Below are 19,231 nucleotides of genomic sequence, written 5' to 3'. Positions count from 1 at the left end.
TCTGCCTACCTGCCTTGCTTATTTATCGGAAACGGCATTTAATCACTTTGCATCTATAAGAGGAAATTCATCCCCCTATTCCGCCCGTGATTACACCTATGTCAGAGGCTTAAAAAAAAAAAAAGCCCATTTGGGATGGATCTGAGGCCTGGAAATAAAAGGCATTTTGTCATGCGACACTGCCTTGGGCTGTGAGACTGGACAGGGTTTTACTATGGCTCTGAGAGCAGGGCCTTCCTGTAAAGCAGCTTGTGTGCTGTTGCAGAGCTGTGTGGTTTCGGAGGGCTGGTAGATGGGCTCTGGTGTCCTCTGTGGTCTCGTGGCAGAGAATGTCAACACCGCCCACTGCCACTGCACAGGGCTGATCTGGGAGGGCAGGGAGAGGAGAGCGAGAGTGTGTGCTCTGCGTTAGGTGCACCTGGCTCCCTGCACAGTCTAGCCGTGGGGCCCATAGGGTTGCCCCGTGTGAGTCGGTCCCGTGCGATATTTGGGACATACTCCTACTAAAAGATTACTCATTGCTTAACTGAAATTCAAATTTCGTGGGGCATCCTGCGTTTTTATTTGCTAAATCTGGCAACCCCAGGCCTTGAGCAAATTTCTCAACTTCTCTGAGCCTTAGTTTCCCAGATGTAAAGCGGAACAACAGTAAAAGCAGCCTCATAGGACAGTATTAAGTGAAGTTTTTACAACACCTGGAGTCCAGAGCCGGACTTATAATTAGCTGTTCAGTAGTTGGTACTACTGTTAGTTGCCAAACGGGTGTTTTTCTCCATTTCAGCTATATTGTCACAGGTGATATTAGAGGCAACATTAAGTTCTACGATCACACCCTGTCCATTGTTAACTGGTACAGCAACTTCAAACTGAGCTCCATAAGGACCCTGTCATTTTCAAAGACCCCAGCAGCTCCGCCCACTGAAAAATCAAACTATCCTCCAGACTGCACTTTAAAAGGTGACCTTTTTATTGTAAGGTAAGTTGTTAATGAATCTAGTCATTTGAATGGCCAACAAATGATTGATGTCCTCTCTGTTAGTTGGCATGCGGTGGAATGTTCACCTTGTTCCCGGGACACGAGATAGAACAGGATTTCCGCGGAGGTCCTTTATGGGGCTCTCAGGTGGATCTCCACAGCTGATTATAGTCACTGTTCAATCATTTTTTAAAATGAAGCATTATTTTCTTTTAAGAATCTTTAGCAAATGGAAACTGGAAAGGGCTTATCCCTGAGCTCTAATCTCTGTTGTGTTTGGAGTCCTTTGCTGTAGCTTGGTGTCTTTTCTTGAAGGCGAGTTTGTCCTAGCCGCTGCGGTTAAAGGCATTTGATAATTAATAGCCATAACATTTCAAGACTGAATTATCTGTGAGTCTGCTTAATTACCCTTGCAGTATTTGCAGGCACATCTGTGTGTGTGCGCCAAACTCCGTATTTGCATACACAAATGAATATTTGCATGTGCAGATTAGCTAATTGTACAACTGACTGTCCATCTGCATACTTAATGACTCAATTTACATGTAGAAATGTGGGCTTTTTCTCTTGCAAATGGAGGCTGTTGGATATTGGTAGTGTATTTTTGGAGACGTTGGGTTAATAATGTCACTAAATTACAGACGACAGAGGCGTTTCCTGTGCAATTAGAAGCAGAATAGCTGACGTGCCCCATTCCCTGCAAACACTGATGCTGTTGGGTCTCTCCTTGGCAAACAGGAATCTTATCATTGGAACATCTGATGCAACAGTGTACCACTTAACGACAGATGGGACCAAACTCGAGAAGTTATTCGTGGAGCCCAAGGATGCCATTTGTGCCATCTCCTGCCACCCATACCAACCCCTTATCGCCATTGGGAGTTTCTGTGGGATGATCAAAGTGTGGGATTATGAAAAGAAAAAGTACCTTTTCAGCAGGGTCTTTGAGAAGGGGCTTGGCGTCCAGAGTCTAACCTACAATCCTGAAGGTATTTTCATTTTATCAGCCTATCTTGGGCTCCAAAAAAAAAAAAAAAACAAAAAACCAGACCCAAATGGCTGTGCCCTTGGCTGTGTCGGCTCCAGGAAGTTTACCTTGACCGCTGTCCCCACAGCCGGCTAGATGAGACACCTTGTCCCTCGGGACCCTGCAGCACTCTGTGCCTAGTCGTGTCTGACCACTCACCCCAGTGACTCAGTGACTCATGCTTTTCCGTTTATTTCTCCTGCCAGAGTCCCGGTCTGTCATGTTCATTGCTGTCTCCTCAGCACCTAGAACAGAGTCTGGCCCGGGAGTTGATGTTTTCTGAAAAAATGAAGTCCTTTTCCAGCATTGTTCTCTGGCTTGTGATTTCAGGAGCCCTTCTTGGAGCTGGCTTCACTGAGGGGACAGTTTACATTCTTGATGCAATGTCCTTAGAAAACCAAATCCCAGAGCCTTTCAAATATTCCAGAACCAGTGTGACTCATATCAGCTTCTCTCATGACTCCCAGTACATGGCAACTGCTGTGAGTGTTTCCACTGGGTGCTGTCCTGTGATCTAGCAACCTTGTTTATGACCAAAAGGGAGAGAGGGCTGGTGGAGGTGCGGGGAGCGGTGGCGCAGCAGTGGGGATGGGGAGTGACTGCTCGTGGATTTGGGGTTCTTTCTGGGGTCATGAAAATGCTCTAAAATTGTGGTGGTGAGTTCTGTGAATACACTAAAAACCACGGAGGGGTCATACACTTTAAAGGTGTGCATTGTGTGCAGTGGGAACTGTGTCTCCACAAAGCCACTGTAAAGAGAGGAGGGACACTTGCTCGAAACGAGACCAGGCCTCAGGACTTGCAGACTGGGATTCTGCCATCCTGACAGCTCATTTTGGTGTGTTGGTTTCTGGACCCCTTCCTTGGCATCTGTTCTTTTATCTTTCCCTTTGATTTTTGACAAGATGACATTCTCATTTATCTCAAAGCACCATCTTCCCCCGGTGTTTTGGATTCTGTTCCTTCCCTCTGTGAATAGTGCTCCTAAGCTCAGTAAAGATTTTCTGAGACCTTTAGCCTCTCCCTTCCTGCCAGCTCTCCTGGTCTGCCATGTGCTCATCTCGCCTTGATGTTGGCCAAGGGGAAAGAGCCATGGTTGCTTCCCACGTCTCTGCCGCTCCCCCACCCCCAACCTCTGTGCCCGGCACCTCCCCTGGTCTGTGTGCTCCCCACCTTCACAGGCCCGCTGCTGAGCCTCCTCACCCCTGCGGCTCCTGACCCAGGTACCCCTTTCCCTTCAGGCTGCTCTCGCACACTCTCCCACCCAGCTCACTCTCAGCCACGATACTTTTTAGAACTCATACCTTTTTCATTTTGTGTTGCTGGATACAGAGTAGGGAGAACAAAGGCAAAAAGAGTCAGGGTCTCAGTTTTCCACACAGAATGAGCTGGGGACTGGAAAGAAGCGTAAGGCCACGGTGTCAGGTAGATGCTTTCTCCCCCTGCCCCTTACCTTTGTGGGTTATCTACTTTTAACTGTAATTTTCTCATCTGTAAAATGGGTGTGATTTTTTTACTTGCTCAGATAGACTAAAATATCTTTTTGGGTAAAATATTCTAAAGGCAACATAAGTATGAAAAACATGGTGATGATTTTTAAGTTACAAAACTTAAAAAGGAATAACTTCTGCTCTTTGGCTCCTATTCAGGATGTACACTTTACTGTGGCCGTTTACATGGTGGTAGTCAAAAATGGACACCGGGTTTGGGAATATCTGGCAAGGCTTCGTTCTCATCGCAAAAGCATTCGCAGTCTCCTGTTTGGGGTTCATCTGGACAGCAATGAGCCGAGACTGCTGAGCCTCGGGAGAGACAGGCTCTTGGTGAGCTGTTCAGTGTCCATTTACCTTGCCACCGGGATGGTGGGTGTTTCATTCTTGTTGTGTCCCTGGCATCTGGCATAGAGCCAGGCCCACAGTCTGGGTGCTTGTTGGAGAAAATGAACGTACAATGAGGTAGCATAAACCTTTCTGAGTCGACACTTGGTCTCCAGAATGTGCAGAAGCGATACTCCTTTCAGTAGAAAATGCACTTGGCATTTTGAATTTGGGTCTTGTCCCATCCTCTCTTGTGGTGCTGGGCCGCGGCCACAGTTCCCTGTGAGCCACGCAACCATGGGGCTCGACAGCCGGCGCACCGATAGCCTGCTGCACCCACACGGCCATTCTGTTTGTCAGTCTCCGCACAGAATTCAATAAATTACATGGGATAGTCAACACTCCATTATAAACTAGTCTTCGTGGTGGGTGATTTCGCCCAACTGTAGGCTTATGTCAGTGTTCTGAGCATGTTTAGGGTGGGCCAGGTTAGGCTATGGAGTTTGGTAGGTTAGGTGTATTAAATGCACTTTTGATCTATGGCATTTTCAACTTACAGTGGTTTATTGGAATGTAACCCCATCGTGAGTCAAAGAAGATCTGTATCTATCTATCTTAACTTTGTTCCTCGCTCCCTCTCTTTCTTCCATCCCCTTCTGTCCTTTATTATGGCCATCCAATCATCCATTCATTATGGGCTGGCCACCAAAACCTACCTATGGATGAAATTCAGCAAGCTGCTAATTTATGACTGTTAAGTGATGAGATTTAGATATGAATTAGTTCCTACTCTCAAGGAGTTCCCAAGATAATGGTAAGGGAGACAGTATAACACAACTGTGAGAGTTCAGGTTTTGGAGTCTGTTTGGACCTAAATTTGAATTCTCACCCTACCACTTCTTAGCTGTGTGACCTTGGGCAAGCCAAGGTCTGAACATCTCTGAACATCTGTTTTCTAATCTGTAAAATGGGCACAACAGCATGACTTGGCAGGGGAGTCAGGAGTGTTAAGTGGCATCATGTTTTTATAGCACTTAGCACATTGTCTTTGCTCAGAAGGAATGCTCCATCATGGCAGTCTATGAGGAGTGAGGGTCTAGGCCAGTCTTCCCTTAGGAGGACCAATACTGTCTCTCCCAGACTAGGACTGTTGGCTGCCTTCCTTTGGCTCAGTCCTCATGTGTGTCTATCTGGCCTCCTCTGCAGATTGAATATGATCTTCTCAGGAGCTACAGAGACAACCTGGAGGTCCTGGATACTCACCGCACCGACCAGGGCAACTATCCCACCTGTATGGTCTGGTACCCACCACTCACCAAGGAACTCTTTCTGCTCATTTGCAACAGTGGCTACAAAGTGAAACTTTTTAATTCTACCACCAAAATGTGCAGGTAAGCATGAGGAGCTTCCCGCTGATGTGATGCCTAGATCAGTTTCTCTGCCCCCGGCTTCTTTTAAGTCCCAAGTTACAGACCTGCGAGCAGCTTGGCTACCTTTACTGTCACTCACTATGCAGGGGAGGAAACTGAGGCACAGAAGAGTTGAGTAATTCTCACCCAGGGTAAGGTGGCTGGGAAGTTGCCAGAGGCAGGAGCAAATCCAGAGCCCAGCACTGCACAGAGATGAGGGACCCAGAGCTCAGTGCCTAAGACCCAGGGAAGGAACCCGCAAAGTCGCTGATGCTTTATAAACTCTCCCATCTTTGTCTCGTGGATAAAAAAACATGTATTTTCACTTGAAAATTACCAATTGTGCGATTTTTTAAAAACGATTTTATTATTTTTTTAAGGTAATGTCTATATACCCATTGTGGGGCTCAAACTGAACCCCGAGATCAAGAATCACATGCTCTCCTGACTGAGCCAACCAGGTGCCCCTAATTGTGCGATTTTCCTTACTCTGAGTTCCTAAGGGAGTTTTTAAGTTTACCTGATGGCATTCACATGTTCACTCAGTATTTACCCAGCCTCTACCTGAGCCAGGTTCTGTCCGAGGTGCTGAAGGTAGGGATGCCAACAGCAGTGTTCCTGCCGCCATGGAATTTGCATCTTGGTAGGGGAGTGGAGTTTGTGGGAGAGGCTGGGCTGAGGTCCACATTTGAGGTCAGGAGCACATGGTACTTTAGAGCCATGAGACAAGAGAAGACTCCAGAAGGGAAAAGCAGATAGAAGAGTGGCCGAAGGACCAAGCCCAGGGCATCCAAAGCTCTGCATCTCTGAGCAGCAGCTCCTCTGTCCTGAAATAGGCCTACGTCTGTGGTTGGCCCTTGTGCTGCTAGGCCCGGGGCTCCCCGGGTTTGCTCCTTGTGATAGATACAGATCATGGTGCATCATCCTTGTACCAGGGATCTGCATTCATCTTCAGCAACGCCCCTCCCCCCACCACCAAGTAGTATCCCACTGAGGTTCAGAGAAATGACAGAACTTGCTGCTCAGGATGGGGCGGGACTTAACCCTTGAGCCTAGTTCTGGCTCTGTCCTCTACTTGGCACTACTGGGCCCAGGTGCAGCCCTGGCCGTGGGCTCCTACCTAGTCAGCCCTAGAGGGCATCCCCTCTCCTCCTGTGGTTTGGCTGCCTCGTGGGTACATCTGGAAAGAGCAGAGGCACTGAGGCTGAGCAACAGGTGAGAATGCATTAGTGACCTCACCGGAGAGAAGGAAGTGCAAAGCCAGCAGTAGCTGGCCCCACGCTTGAGGAAGATCGGCGTCATGAAGTGTTTCTCAGGAAGATAGGTCCTCAAAGGCCAGGATCACCCAAGATCATCATCATAATCTTCTTCTCTTTTAAACATTTGTTTCCAGAAGGGTACAAGGAAAAATGATTGAGAAATGCCATGTCATGTGGCAGGAACAGGAAAGAAATCCAGCACAATTTTTTTTTTAAATATTAAACGCTAGGAAGGAGACTTTGAAAGAAATAGGTAGAAAAGGAATTTTAGGAAGATTCTCAGAATCTTCATACATCATCTTTAATGGATACAAACTTTTTGGACATGGAATATCCCACAGATATGCAAGTCCGGAGTAAATCTGAGTTCACTGAGCAGGTAGATTGGGGAGGAAGGGCCCCAGGCTCCAAGTTCCCACTAACAGTTACTAAGCAGGGACTTCGAGCCACATAGTTTGGAGTTTCTGCCCCTGACAATTGGAAATTAGCATAAGGCATCTTTTTGTTTTTATTTGATTTTTTAAAAAGATTTTATTTATTTATTTGAGAGAGACAGAGATAGCAACAGAGCAGGAGCCAGGGAGGAGAGGGAGAGGCAGGCTCCCCACGGAGCAGGGAGCCTGATGCGGGGCTCGATCCCAGGACCCCGGGATCACGACCTGAGCTGAAGGCAGACGCCCAACTGACTGAGCCACCCAGGCACCCCTTTTTATTTTTATTTTAAAATTTCTTTTATAAAGCATCTTTTAAAAAAATAATTTATCAAAGTGAAATTCAGTAATGTAAAACATAAAAACTGACCATTTTAGGGGTGCCTGGTTGGCTCAGTCAGTAGGGTGTCTGACTCTTGATTTCCGTTCAGGTCATGATCTTGGGGTTGTGGGCTTGAACCCTGCCTGCGGTTCTCTGCATTCAGCGGGAGTCTGCTTGAGATTCTCTCTCTCCCTCTCTCGCTGCCCCTCCCCCCTCTCATGCTCTCTCTCAAATAAATAAAATCTTAAAAAAAACCTAACCATTTTAAAGTCAACAACTTAGTAGCATTTAATGCATTCACAATGTCATGCAACCAACACCTATATCTAGTTCCAGAACATCTCCATCACTCCAAAGTAAAGCCCCTTGCATAAAGCATCTTTTAAGTTGTAGGAATAACAAAGCCTCATAACCACAGCTTAATTGGGAAGGAATTGCCTTTTCATGGGGCGGGACTTATCCAAAACAATTTAATTTTTTTAATTTTTAAAGATTTTATTTATCCGACAGAGAGAGACACAGCAAGAGAGGGAACACAAAATGCACTTAAAATATTTAGAACTTGAAAGGCAGTTCGCAGAAAGAGGCCAATAAACCTATGAGCAGATGTTCACTAGTGTATCAAAGATGCAAATGAAAACAGGACATCATTTTTCACAAATCAGATTAGCAAGATAAAAATGATTGACAGGGCACAGTGTTGGCAAAGTATAAGTGGGTGGGCACTCTCACTGGCTGTTGGGGGGATGCGGAAACTGGGGTGTCCTTTTGGGAGAGCTTTGCTAAATTGCATCATGTCATCTGATGTCTAGGAATGTAGCCCACAGAAGTCCTCACACAGTATGCCAAGACATAAGTAAAAGGATGTCTTGCTCGAAAATATTTTCCAAAATTGGAAACAATCCAGATGTCCATTAATAGGGGATTAGTTAAATAATGACTCGTCACTACACGGAAACATGATGCTGCTTTTAGAAAAGAAAAAGTAAGCTCTCTGTGTAGTAACATGGAAATATCTCCAAGACGTAACACATTTTCCTATAAAATTACATTTCTATAATTTATCTACTTTTCACATAACATTATAATTATATAGGTTAGAATATATAAAAGAAATTCTCGAGTCCTAGACACCAAACTTACCCATGATTACTTGGGGATTAAGGGTGCAGCAATGTGGCGGTCTAGGTAGATTATCTATCCTGTGCACGTCTAAATGTGTGAAACTGTTCACAATGAGTATGTGATACTTTTTCAATGAGAAGCAAAAGATACTAACTTTACGAAATTGTCAGATACATTTAACAAAGCTAGGTGACAGTTACATGGCCCTCCTATGTGTCAGAAATTGTTCTGAGTGCTTTACATATATTAACCGACTTACTATTCACCACGGTCTCAGGGGGAAGGTGTGTCATTGTCCCTATTTACTGGTGAGGAACCTGAGGCACCAGGATGCTGAATAGTTTGACTTTTTTCCCCCCCTTTTTCTTATTTATAATTTAAATTAGGATATAATTTACATATCATAAAGTTTACCCCTTTCCAGTGATTTTTACTATATTTGCAAAGTTGTGCAACCATCACCACTGTCTAATTCAAGAGCATTTCCATCACCCCCAAAACCAAGCCCATTCCCTCCCTCCCTGCCCCTACTCCTGCCCCACCCCTGGCAACCACCAAGCTGTGTTTGTCTCTGTGGCTTTGTCTATTCTGGATATTTTCATTTAAGTGGAATCATATAATATGTGACTTTTTGTGTCTGGCTTCTTTCAGTCAGCAAGATTCTTCAGAGCTCGTCCATGGTATAGTGTATGACAGTGTTTCATTCCTTTTTTATGGCTGGATCATATTCCACTGTATAGACATACCCTATTTATCCACCTGTTGTTGGACATTTGGGTCATCTCCGTTCAGAGCTATTTTTGTGAACATTTGTGTGTAGGTTTCTGCGCAGACACCTGCTTCATGTCTCTTGGGCAGAGACCTAGGAGTGGAATGACCAGGTCATGGTAACTCTGTTGAACCATTTGAGGAACCACCAGACTGTTTCCCAAAGCAGCGCCAGCAATAGCATGCGGTGGCTCCACGTTCTCCACAGCCTTGCCCTACTCTTTAAGGGTCCGAGCCAGGATTCAAACCAGAGTCTGCCCATAGCCATGCTCTCCCTGCCTCTGTCCACTTGGCGGTGCTCGGGGAAGGTCCTCAGACATCGCTACTCAGGGTGACCTGCAGCTAGCTGGTGCATGATCCCTCAGGTGGCCATTTAGCATTTCTGACACCTCACCTAAGTCTCCATCTATATGAACTTGACCGTGGATCACCCACCTGAGCCCACCCCTCCGTGGCACCCTCGCAGCTGGCCCTGGCCCCCTTGCTCAGCTCACCGCCCCCCACCTACTGCTCCTGCCCCCTTTTGTTTTCTTCACTTTTCCAACAGTCCACTTCCCACGCCCTTGCACCACCCGTGTTTGCCGCCTGTTGTCTGTCACCTCCATATTCTCTACCTTTCCAGCTCATCACTGCAGACCCAGCTCACATGTCTCCTTCCTCAGAGCAGTCTCTGAGCCCTGAACTCGCTTGTTCCTACACCTCTCCCCTCAGTGCTTCCATGTCTGTCATCTCTTGTCAGGCTGTGAGCTCAGTGCAGTGACCAAATCTCACTCACGTCTGTATCCCAAGCACCTCACACAGCGCCTGGCACAGAAGGGCCTTAAAAAAGACTGCTTAATGGATTTGCACCTCATTTAGTCAGTGCACACACCTGGAGTGTGTACTGTCCCCACCAGTCATGGGCTGGGCACAGGGGACACAGGAAGAAAACACATCTAAACCATGAGAGGCTTATCATATAAAAAGATGGTAATGGTTACACAGGAGCAGATCCAGCTTTTGTGGGATGTGAAGTGTATTCAATTTTGTGGGCCCTGTTAAAAAGAAAAAAAGGATACATAATTAAGAATAAAACACAGCAGGACTCCCCTGAGGCCTCAGAAGGTACCTGTGTGAGCCGGGAATCCTGAAGCTCCTGTTTTGCTCCCTTCAGGGAAAGTACTGCTCTGGGTTTAGGGTAATGTGCTGTAACCTCACCTTGGATCAGATTCCTAACAGAGTCAGAGTTAAGGAAGTCTGACCATTGCCGGGGCACCATTCATCACAATTATTTTCACAGACAGTGTTTCGGAAGTCTGTGTGTTGCACTTGCAGACCTGTATGTCAGGTGTCTCGAGCCACGGACGGCACCTCATTCTGATCTCTTGGCCTGCCACTGGGGAAGGGGTGTCTTCCTACATCCTGGCAACACATAGCACTTCCTCACCGTGTTTTTCTCGTCCCTTGTTCCTGTACACATTCTCGAGGCATAATGTTCCCTTCACTCAGCTGTCAAGGAGGAAACTCAGAGCCTCCACCACGAAAGCATTCTTCACAATCAGACTTTCCCTGGAGCATTTACTGTTTGGAGCTGTTGTCCCTTATTTATGGCAGCTGTTAGCAGCGGTTGAGAGGGAGGTTCTTCGCTGAATGACAGGACAGGAAATTGGGAATGCAAAATGTGTACGGTATCATGAAAGGTAGCTAGTCATGAAACCTACGTTCAGATTTGTGGATTCCAAAAAAAAAAAATGTTTCTTTTCTTTTTCTCATGCAGAAAGACACTTCTTGGGCCAGTTTTTGGGTCTCCCATTGAGCAGATACAAATCATCCCAGTGAAAACCACCTTGGAACTGCAGAAACGCTACATGGTGTTTATTAACAGAGACAAGGTATCAGCCTTTGCTCTCTGCCTGGGGAGATGACTCTCTGTGGTTTGATTAACAGTCAGCCCCAAGTAGAATCAGACTCTGGGATGCCGGGTGTCACAGCCAAGCCCAGCTACTTCATCTTGGTCAACAGTGATACTGAAAATTGCCATAAATGAGTGAAAATTGGGTCTTAGGAAGCATTTCAGAGCAGTTACTGCATTTTCTGTACTCCCATGAAGACACGTGGTCACCAAAAGATTTTTTTCTTTCCAATTTATTTATGTGAAAAAATCTTATAAAGACATGCAAACTAGCTACACTTAGTTCTACATTTAATAATCTATTGAGGGGCGCCTGGGTGGCTCAGTCAGTTGGGCGTCTGCCTTCAGCTCAGGTCATGATCCCAGGGTCCTGGAATAGAGTCCCACATCAGGCTCTCTGCTCAGCAGGGAGCCTGCTTCTCCCTCTCCCTCTGCCTGCCTTTCTCTGTCAAATAAATAAATAAAATCTTAAAAAAAAACCAATCTATTGAAAAGCATAAAGGGTTCCTGGGTGGCTCAGTTGGTTAAGCGACTGCCTTCGGCTCAGGTCATGATCCTGGAGTCCCGGGATCGAGTCCCGCATCGGGCTCCCTGCTCGGCAGGGAGTCTGCTTCTCCCTCTGACCCTCTTCCCTCTCATGCTCTCTGTCTCTCATTCTCTGTCTCTCAAATAAATAAATAAAATCTTTAAAAAAAAAGAAAAGCATAAAATCATAGGATTCCAGAATTATTCTGGAAAACCTTGGACGTCTGACCATGAAGACGGGTAAAAGCTTCTTTTCCGTGTCTCTACCACAACCTGGCATCTCTCTCCTAAGCGACCAACCCACAGGGGTCAGTGTGTGTGTGAACCTCTAACCCCATGAAACAGGGGCTCTCACACACTGAGGTGGTTCCCAGACACTCAGGTCCTTCCCATAAACAGCACTGGAGGTGACATGCGAATGTGCTGGGCCTGAGCCTGGGGCCCAGTTATCTGAATCTGAATTTTCAATGACATATTCCTCTCTAGGTTGGACTTCAGATCTTACCAGTTGATGGCAATCCACACAAGACATCTGCTATTATATGCCACCCCAACGGGGTGGCGGGAATGGCCGTTTCCTATGATGGCTGCTATGCCTTCACAGCTGGAGGACAGGATCGATCGGTGGTGCAGTGGGAGATCAACTTAAGGTATGTGATCAGGCGAGAAGCTCAGCCCCACAAGGCAGGTGTCAGGTGTAGACCCTCGTTTTTTAACCAGCCACGGCAGACAGGTGTGAAGCCCCTACTTCAGGCCCGGCCTTCGGTTGTTCCCCATGACATCCATCTATATGGGTATGCAGACAAAAGATTACTGTTTTGCTTCAGGGACCAATGGTATTTGCAGTGAAGGCAGTGTGATTCTACCTTGTTCGCACGCGGCACCTGAAATACTTCCCACTCTGTCATCCGCAAATTCACACCAGCTAGAAAGATCTTGCCCAAATCTCCGAAGCCTGTGTAACAGCAATAGTGAGAGTGTTATTTGAAACGTGTTTCCAGCCTGCTCTTCTCACCCACCTGCCCTCAGCTGAGACTCTGCCTTGGGTGAGGCTGGAGAGGTCCAGGGTTGAGCATCACAGAGTACTCAGACTTTGAGGTCAAAGAGACATGGGTTTGGATGTGGAGCCTCCTTTCTGCTGGCTGTGAGACCTAGGGCCTGTTTCTTAACATCTTGGATCTTTAGATTCCTTGTCTGTGAAATGGGGGGAAAGGGACTTTTGTAGGATCCTTGTAAGGACTGAAGAGCGCAGAGCTAGGGGCTCAATACATTAACTATTTCCTCTCTTCTGTTCTTTATGAAGGCCTTACTAAAGAGCCTTACTAAAAAGGGCAAGTACTACAGCATCCTCTCATCCTCCCAAACTCCATGAGCTGCCACAGGGCAGAGCCGGTTCCCATCCCTGAGCACCTTCTCCCAGCCCCTGCCTCTCAGATAGCCTCCTGCCTGGCAGCGTCACACTCAAGAGCTGGGTACGGACAGCTTGGAGGCACTTTCCTTCCCAAAGAATCTTTCCTTCCTTCGATTCATGTGCCAAGTGCACATCTCTCTTTTATGGCAGACATCGAAGCTTCTTCTCTTAACCTGAATCGGAGCAGAAATAGCCAGGTAAATCTGTTTTGGATCCACACTTGTTTTAGGTTGCAGTTGCAACTCTGACCTTCGCCTCTGCCTTCAGCTAAGAGAGCAGATTTTGGGAATTTGGGAATTTAGAAGCTGGAGGTGAGCTCGCACATTGAAAAGCACTTCCCGACCGTGTGCCCAGAACAAGCTGCTTGATTCCTTGACAGCTAGTCTGTCACCTGGAATGGTGGGAGCGACACCCTGGGGACAGAACAAAATCTCCTCCTCTTCATTTTTGTCCTCTTCTCCATAATCATGGTAGAGATTAAAGGAAAAAAAAAGAGGCACCCGCTTTCCAATGGCTTTCCTGGGCCTGGCCAGAGTCCAGGCTTCTGAGAATTTCAATTTAATCTGTTGTGGGGACAAAGGATCGTTATAAACTAATTAGCACTTCATTGCTGCTTCTGGTGTCTTAATATGTTCAGTGCTTCACTAATGGGAAGAAATGTAACAACCCCAAACAAGTAAACAAACACAGTTCCCTGCTGGTCTACCGACTGTGTTGGAGGGTGAAATTAAGATGCTGCGTCCTCTCACGTTCCTACGATTTTTGTCAGGGTGCTCCTGGGCCCAGATACTGTCCCTGCAGCACGTCGATCTCCCGGGTGCACCCCTCCCTCCCTGGCATCTTCTCCTAGGGTTCAGTCCACACATACTGGGCCTTTGCCCCGTCTTTGCTGGCATGCCCCCCTCTCCTCCCCTTGTCTTGCACCTGTTTTTAAATCCCCTGTTACCTTTTGATGCTCGACTTCACACCCACCTCTAGTCCTGCTGTTATGCTCAGAGGACAGTAGAAATCCCCGATTCAAATATCACCTTTCCTGCCTCCTTGCGGCATGACCTGAGGCTAGTCCCTTAACTTCTGAGTCTCAGTTTCTCCATCTGTTAAATGGGTATCATCATCGTTTTGAGAGTAAAGGTTACCACCATTGCTGTTCCTCCCCTCGCCTCCTCCCCTGGGGAGCATTTGCGAACACTTACTATGTGCTTACTGTTTGCTGAGCACTTACCACGTGTTACAGTACTCGCTGCTTCTCCTGATTGAGCTCATTTCCCAGAAGTACTGTCTGTATGTCTCGGCACACAGAAGGTTTTCAATAAATGTGCTTCCCCTTTGTGCTCTGATGACCCCCTTTCTTTTGTTGCAAGCATTAGGAACCCAGCTTAAGCACAAAGGGGAATTCATGAGACGGTCATGGGCAACTCAGGTCCACCCTGCAGGAAGAGCAGGGACGACGTGCCCTCAGCATTTGCTCTCTGCCCGGCTCTGCTGTTGGCTTCGTTCTCGGTACAGCTGGATTTCATTGCCCAGCACGACCATGGCCACTGACAGTCCTCAGATTCCCACAAGCTGGAGCTCTGGCCACAGGGACAGTGGGTCTCTTTCCCCGGCTCTTGTTGGGCCACCCCAGTCCTGTTCCTCCGGCTCTCTCGGGTCCGTTGACATTGGCCAGGAAGCAGAAGACGTAGGACAGTCCTGACCACCAGAGAGCTGCTCCCAGGGCATTCGGAGCTCCTGTGAGTCGTCCCCGGGCACTCCTGGTAGTGACAGTCTCCTCTGCATCACTTCTGGCCTTCGCCTGGCCCTGTTCCAGAGCCACGTGGCTAAAAGTGGCCTCCCACTGAGCCTGTCGGGATTGGGCCTGGGCAAGGCCTGGAGGCCACAGAGAAGGAGCCCTCTCAGCTAGACACCTGCCTCGATGGCCAATATCAGAGCTGGGGGAGGCCTGGGCCCTGCTGCAGAGGGGCCTCAGACCCACCTGGAGAACACGTCAGCCCCTCCCCAGGCCCCAACACAGCCTGCTTATGCAGGGCTTGACAAGGCGGCCAGGACGGTTTTGTGGCTGACTCTTTGAAGAGAGGCGTAGGTGTATATTGATACCCAGTTCAACAGAAAAGAATAACCCTAACTACCTTGTACTGAGCCTTCTCTGGGCCAGGCCCTGTGCTCACTGCTTTCCATGCATTGTCCGATTTCATCTCATAGCCATTCTGTGAGGCAGGGACTATTGGTATCCCCACGTGGTATCGCCATGTGTCTGGAGATAGCTCCCGGGTGTTAAAGGACCCTCCCAAGCACTGGACTGCGTGGAGGGGCTGGGATTCACATCCAGCTCTTTCTGATTAGAGCACCCCTTAACAAACACTCATCACAGGAGAAGAACAGAGGGCTTCGTGTCCAGCCCTTTATGTGGCTTCACTCCATTTCCACAGCCACCCATGAGGCAGACCTGTGATTATTCCCATTCTACAGATGAGGAAACTGGAGCTCAGGGAGATTGTTATCTCCCGTGATAACATTGCTTACAGGTGGCAGGGCCAAGACTCGCACGCGTGTCCTTTCGACTCCAGATTCTGGATACTTAACCACTTCCCCACTGTGGTCTACGCTGAAGTGTGTTTTAATAACCCTACGAAGAGGCTAATGGCCTGATTAGCAGAAATCCAGTTAGTGGATTATTACGATGATTTCGTATTATGTGCATTTTGTATGGGGCAAAGTCAGTCTCCTACAAAAAGTAGGTTTTCTTACCATTTACAGTGCCTATTTTTAGAAAGCCTGACCCCATGTTAGAGAGCAGAGGGTTATTTTTATCTGACTGGCATGGGTCCCTGGTGGCCTCCCGAGTTTTTATGGAAGCAATTAGTGTTGACGGTGTACCTGTACTTACCCCGGTTTTTGGCTCTGGTCATATGCAGATCTCACATTACGGCTGAAGCTGCTCTGCTGGGGAGGACCGTGCTTTCAGCACACAGGAGCCCTCCCTCCCTCAGGAGAGCCGTGTTCCCCAAAGACTGCGGACATATTGCCAAGCGCCTGCCCTGTCATCAGCGAGAGAGTGTCACTATCATTAAGCGGGTGCCCTGAACCACCAGATTCCACATGGAAATGAAATTTTTCATTTTCAGCTTCATTTTTGAGGGAATTTTCCTAACAGGTTTCTAGAGTCCTTAATTGAACGGGCGCTGTGATACCCTGCAGAGGTCCGCGGGGCCAGGCGACGCCGGCTGACCTGCACTCGCGCGTGAGCACCTTCTAACGGTGATGTTTCTGTTACTCTTCTAGTGCTCTGGAGGCAGCAGTTTCTCTTGGGGGCGAAGACTTGACCCCATTCTATGGTCTGGTGCCTGGTGGCAGGGAAGGAAAATTCTACAGGGTAATTGTCCTCAGAGTAAACACTTGCTGGTAACATCTAGTTAAGTTCGTAAAACAAATGTGCCTGGGGTGAACCTTCTCGCTTTTTTCCAAAGCTCTTTTCCCCACTGAGCTCAAAATGTACTTTCTAGAAAATGTCCTTGGAGTCCTAATGGATGCTTCAGATTGAAGCCCAAGTGTGTGTTGTGTTTCCATTTTATTTCCACGTAGGAGCTGGAAGACTATTTTTACTATTCTCAGCTCCGTAGTCAAGGTATTGATACAATGGAGACCAGAAAGGTGTCGGAACACATTTGCCTGTCAGAGCTTCCTTTTGTCATGAGAGCAATTGGCTTTTACCCATCGGAAGAAAAGGTAGGTAGAAAGAAAACAAGAACAGCAGTGGGGTCTGTTATTTATGAAAATGACCTCTGGGGGCAATAATTATAGGTCAAGGTAAAAATTTAACATTATTCTTACATAAATGGATCAGAAAGAACGTTCTGGGCATACCAGACGTGCTCCTTAGAAACAGACTTACCATAAAGATATACCTGAAAGTCTTATTCCTTACTGGAGTCTGACACTGGTAAGAGCTTGGGTTTGGGAATTAGACAGACTGGCCTTCACTGAGCTCAAGGAGGTGATGCCTGTGAAGCACGGGGTGCAAGCCCGGGCGCATAGGGAAAGCTCAGTGAATGGTCATTATCCGGGTGATTTTCAGTGCATAGTTGCTGTTCACTGGCCTGTGTGAATGGGGCGCCGCTGGGAGGTGGGTGCTCATCCTGGGCTGTGGGGCTCAGAAGAAGCCCTCGGTCCTAATGACCCTCACAAAACATGCCCAGCTGCAAGGGGCTCCCAGGGACCAAAAGCACTGCAGGGAAAATGGTCTTCCTAGGGACCGTGGTTCACGATGCAATTGACTGGGTTTTCCTTCAGATGTGAAATGTTTAACGCATTTTCATTGTGGAAAGTTTGGAAAAGGCACACAAGTGAAATGAAGAACATAATTACTTATAATCCCACTACACAGATGTAACAGTTATATAAAATTTTAAAAAACTAATTGGTACCATGTTGAATATGTATTTTTATCCTATATTTCCACTTGATGTTATAACCATTTTGCATTTATTAATAATTCTCTGAAAACATTTTTTAAAAAGATTATTTATTTGAAAGAGAGAGCAGAGCAAGAGAGAGAGAGAGAGCATGAGTGGGGGAGGGCACAGGAAGAAACAGGCTCCCCACTGAGGAGGGAGCCTGAGTCGGGGCTCACTCCCAGGACCCTGGGATCATGACCTGTGCCGAAGTCAGACGCTTAACCGACTGAGCCACCCAGGTGCCCCTGAAAACATGATTTTTAAAGGACATATCTTAATTTTATAACTTTTTCTGATTTAGAAAATAGAACTATAAAACAAATAGAAATTACTCAGAGATAATCACTGTTAACATTTTGGTGGACTTCCTTCTATTGTTTTATATATGGATATAGATACATTATATTTTTAAATAAAAAGTTGGCATTATATGGCATACATGTGTAGATGTGCATGTATATCAACAGTTTACAGAGTATATGTGTATATATGCACGCATAGATGTATGGATTTGTGTGTGTATATAGGTACATGTGTGTATATGTGTTTATACGTATATATTTGTACCAACATTCTCAGTAACTATTGTTTTGTGAGCATGGTGGTAAAAATATACTTTTTGCCCCAGCTTTATTAAGATATAATTGACATACAACCTTATATAGTTTAAGGTGTATGGTGTAGTGGTTTTATATATGTATTGTTGCAAAATGATTACCACAATAAGGTTAGTTAACAGATCTATCACGTCACATAGTTAAAATGTTTTTGTGTGGTGAGAACTTTTATTTATTTCTTTTTCTTTTTCCAAGTTTTTATTTAAATTCTGGTTAGTTAACATATAGTATAATATGGTTTCAGGAGTAGAATTCAGTGATTCATCACTTAGATACAACACCAGTGCTCATCACAACAGGTGCCCTCCTTAATGCCCATCCCCCGTCTAGCCCCTCCCCCACCCACCTCCCTCCAGCAGTTTGTTCTCTGTCGTCAAGAGTCTCTTATGGTTTGTTTCCCTCTCTCTTTTTTTTTCCTTTCCATATGTTCATCTGTTTTGTTTCTTCGACATATGAGTGAGATCATAAGGTATTTGTCTTTCTCTGACTGACTTATTTCACTTAGCATAATACACTGTGACTCCATCCATGTCATTGCAAATGGCAAGATTTCATTCTTTTTGATGGTTGAGTTGTATTCCATTGTGTATACGTACCATATCTTCTTTATCCATTCGTCAGTCAATGGACATTTGGGCTCTTGGTGAGAACTTCTACCGTCTACCTTCTAGCAGCTTTCAAATATACAATACAGTATTGTTGACTACAGCCACCACGCTGTACATAATATTCTCCAGGACCTTTTCATCTTGTAACAGGAAGTTTGTACCCTGGCAACCACTGTCTGTTCTGTTTCTGTGAGTTTGGGGTTTTTTTTTCGATTCTACATACATGTCTCTCTTTCTCTGACTTATTTCACTTAGCATGATGCCCTCAAGTTTCCTTCATGTTGTCCTAAGTGGCAGGATTTTTTTCTTTTTTTTTTTTTTTGGCTGCATAATACTCTGTTATATAAACATAAGTCACATTTTCTGTATTTATTCCCACCAACAGTGCATGAGGGTCCCTTTTTCCCCACATCCTCACCAGCACTTACCTCTTGCCTTTTTTTTTAAGATTTTATTTATTTATTTATTTATTTATTTATTTATTTATTTATTTGAGAGAGAGCATGAGAGGGGAGAGGGTCAGAGGGAGAAGCAGATTCCCTGCTGAGCAGGGAGCCCGATGTGGGACTCGATCCCGGGACTCCAGGATCATGA

At 46.3% G+C, this 19,231-nt stretch overlaps 1 protein-coding gene across 6 annotated transcripts in view; it reads left to right on the top strand.

Moving 5' to 3' along the window:
• CFAP251 (cilia and flagella associated protein 251) overlaps positions 1–19,231 on the top strand; it is a 66,275-nt gene that overhangs the window by 27,654 nt on the left and 19,390 nt on the right. For all 6 annotated transcript variants that reach the window (XR_004819629.1, XM_035724092.1, XM_035724091.1 and 3 more), the window contains 9 exons: positions 782–976; positions 1,715–1,965; positions 2,334–2,485; positions 3,653–3,826; positions 5,027–5,211; positions 10,891–11,005; positions 12,037–12,200; positions 16,241–16,331; positions 16,541–16,684. Coding sequence is in view for 5 of the 6 variants with exons in the window: in XM_035724092.1 (XP_035579985.1) it covers positions 782–976; positions 1,715–1,965; positions 2,334–2,485; positions 3,653–3,826; positions 5,027–5,211; positions 10,891–11,005; positions 12,037–12,200; positions 16,241–16,331; positions 16,541–16,684 (1,471 nt within the window). In the remaining variant the exon portion in view is untranslated. The remainder of the gene's footprint in view (positions 1–781; positions 977–1,714; positions 1,966–2,333; positions 2,486–3,652; positions 3,827–5,026; positions 5,212–10,890; positions 11,006–12,036; positions 12,201–16,240; positions 16,332–16,540; positions 16,685–19,231) is intronic.

This window comes from Zalophus californianus, chromosome 14 (assembly GCF_009762305.2).
Source record: "Zalophus californianus isolate mZalCal1 chromosome 14, mZalCal1.pri.v2, whole genome shotgun sequence".
NCBI classification, from domain to species: Eukaryota; Metazoa; Chordata; class Mammalia; order Carnivora; family Otariidae; genus Zalophus; species Zalophus californianus.
The sequence above is the reverse complement of the archived record's forward strand: the minus strand, read 5'-3'. Positions and strand labels throughout refer to the sequence as shown.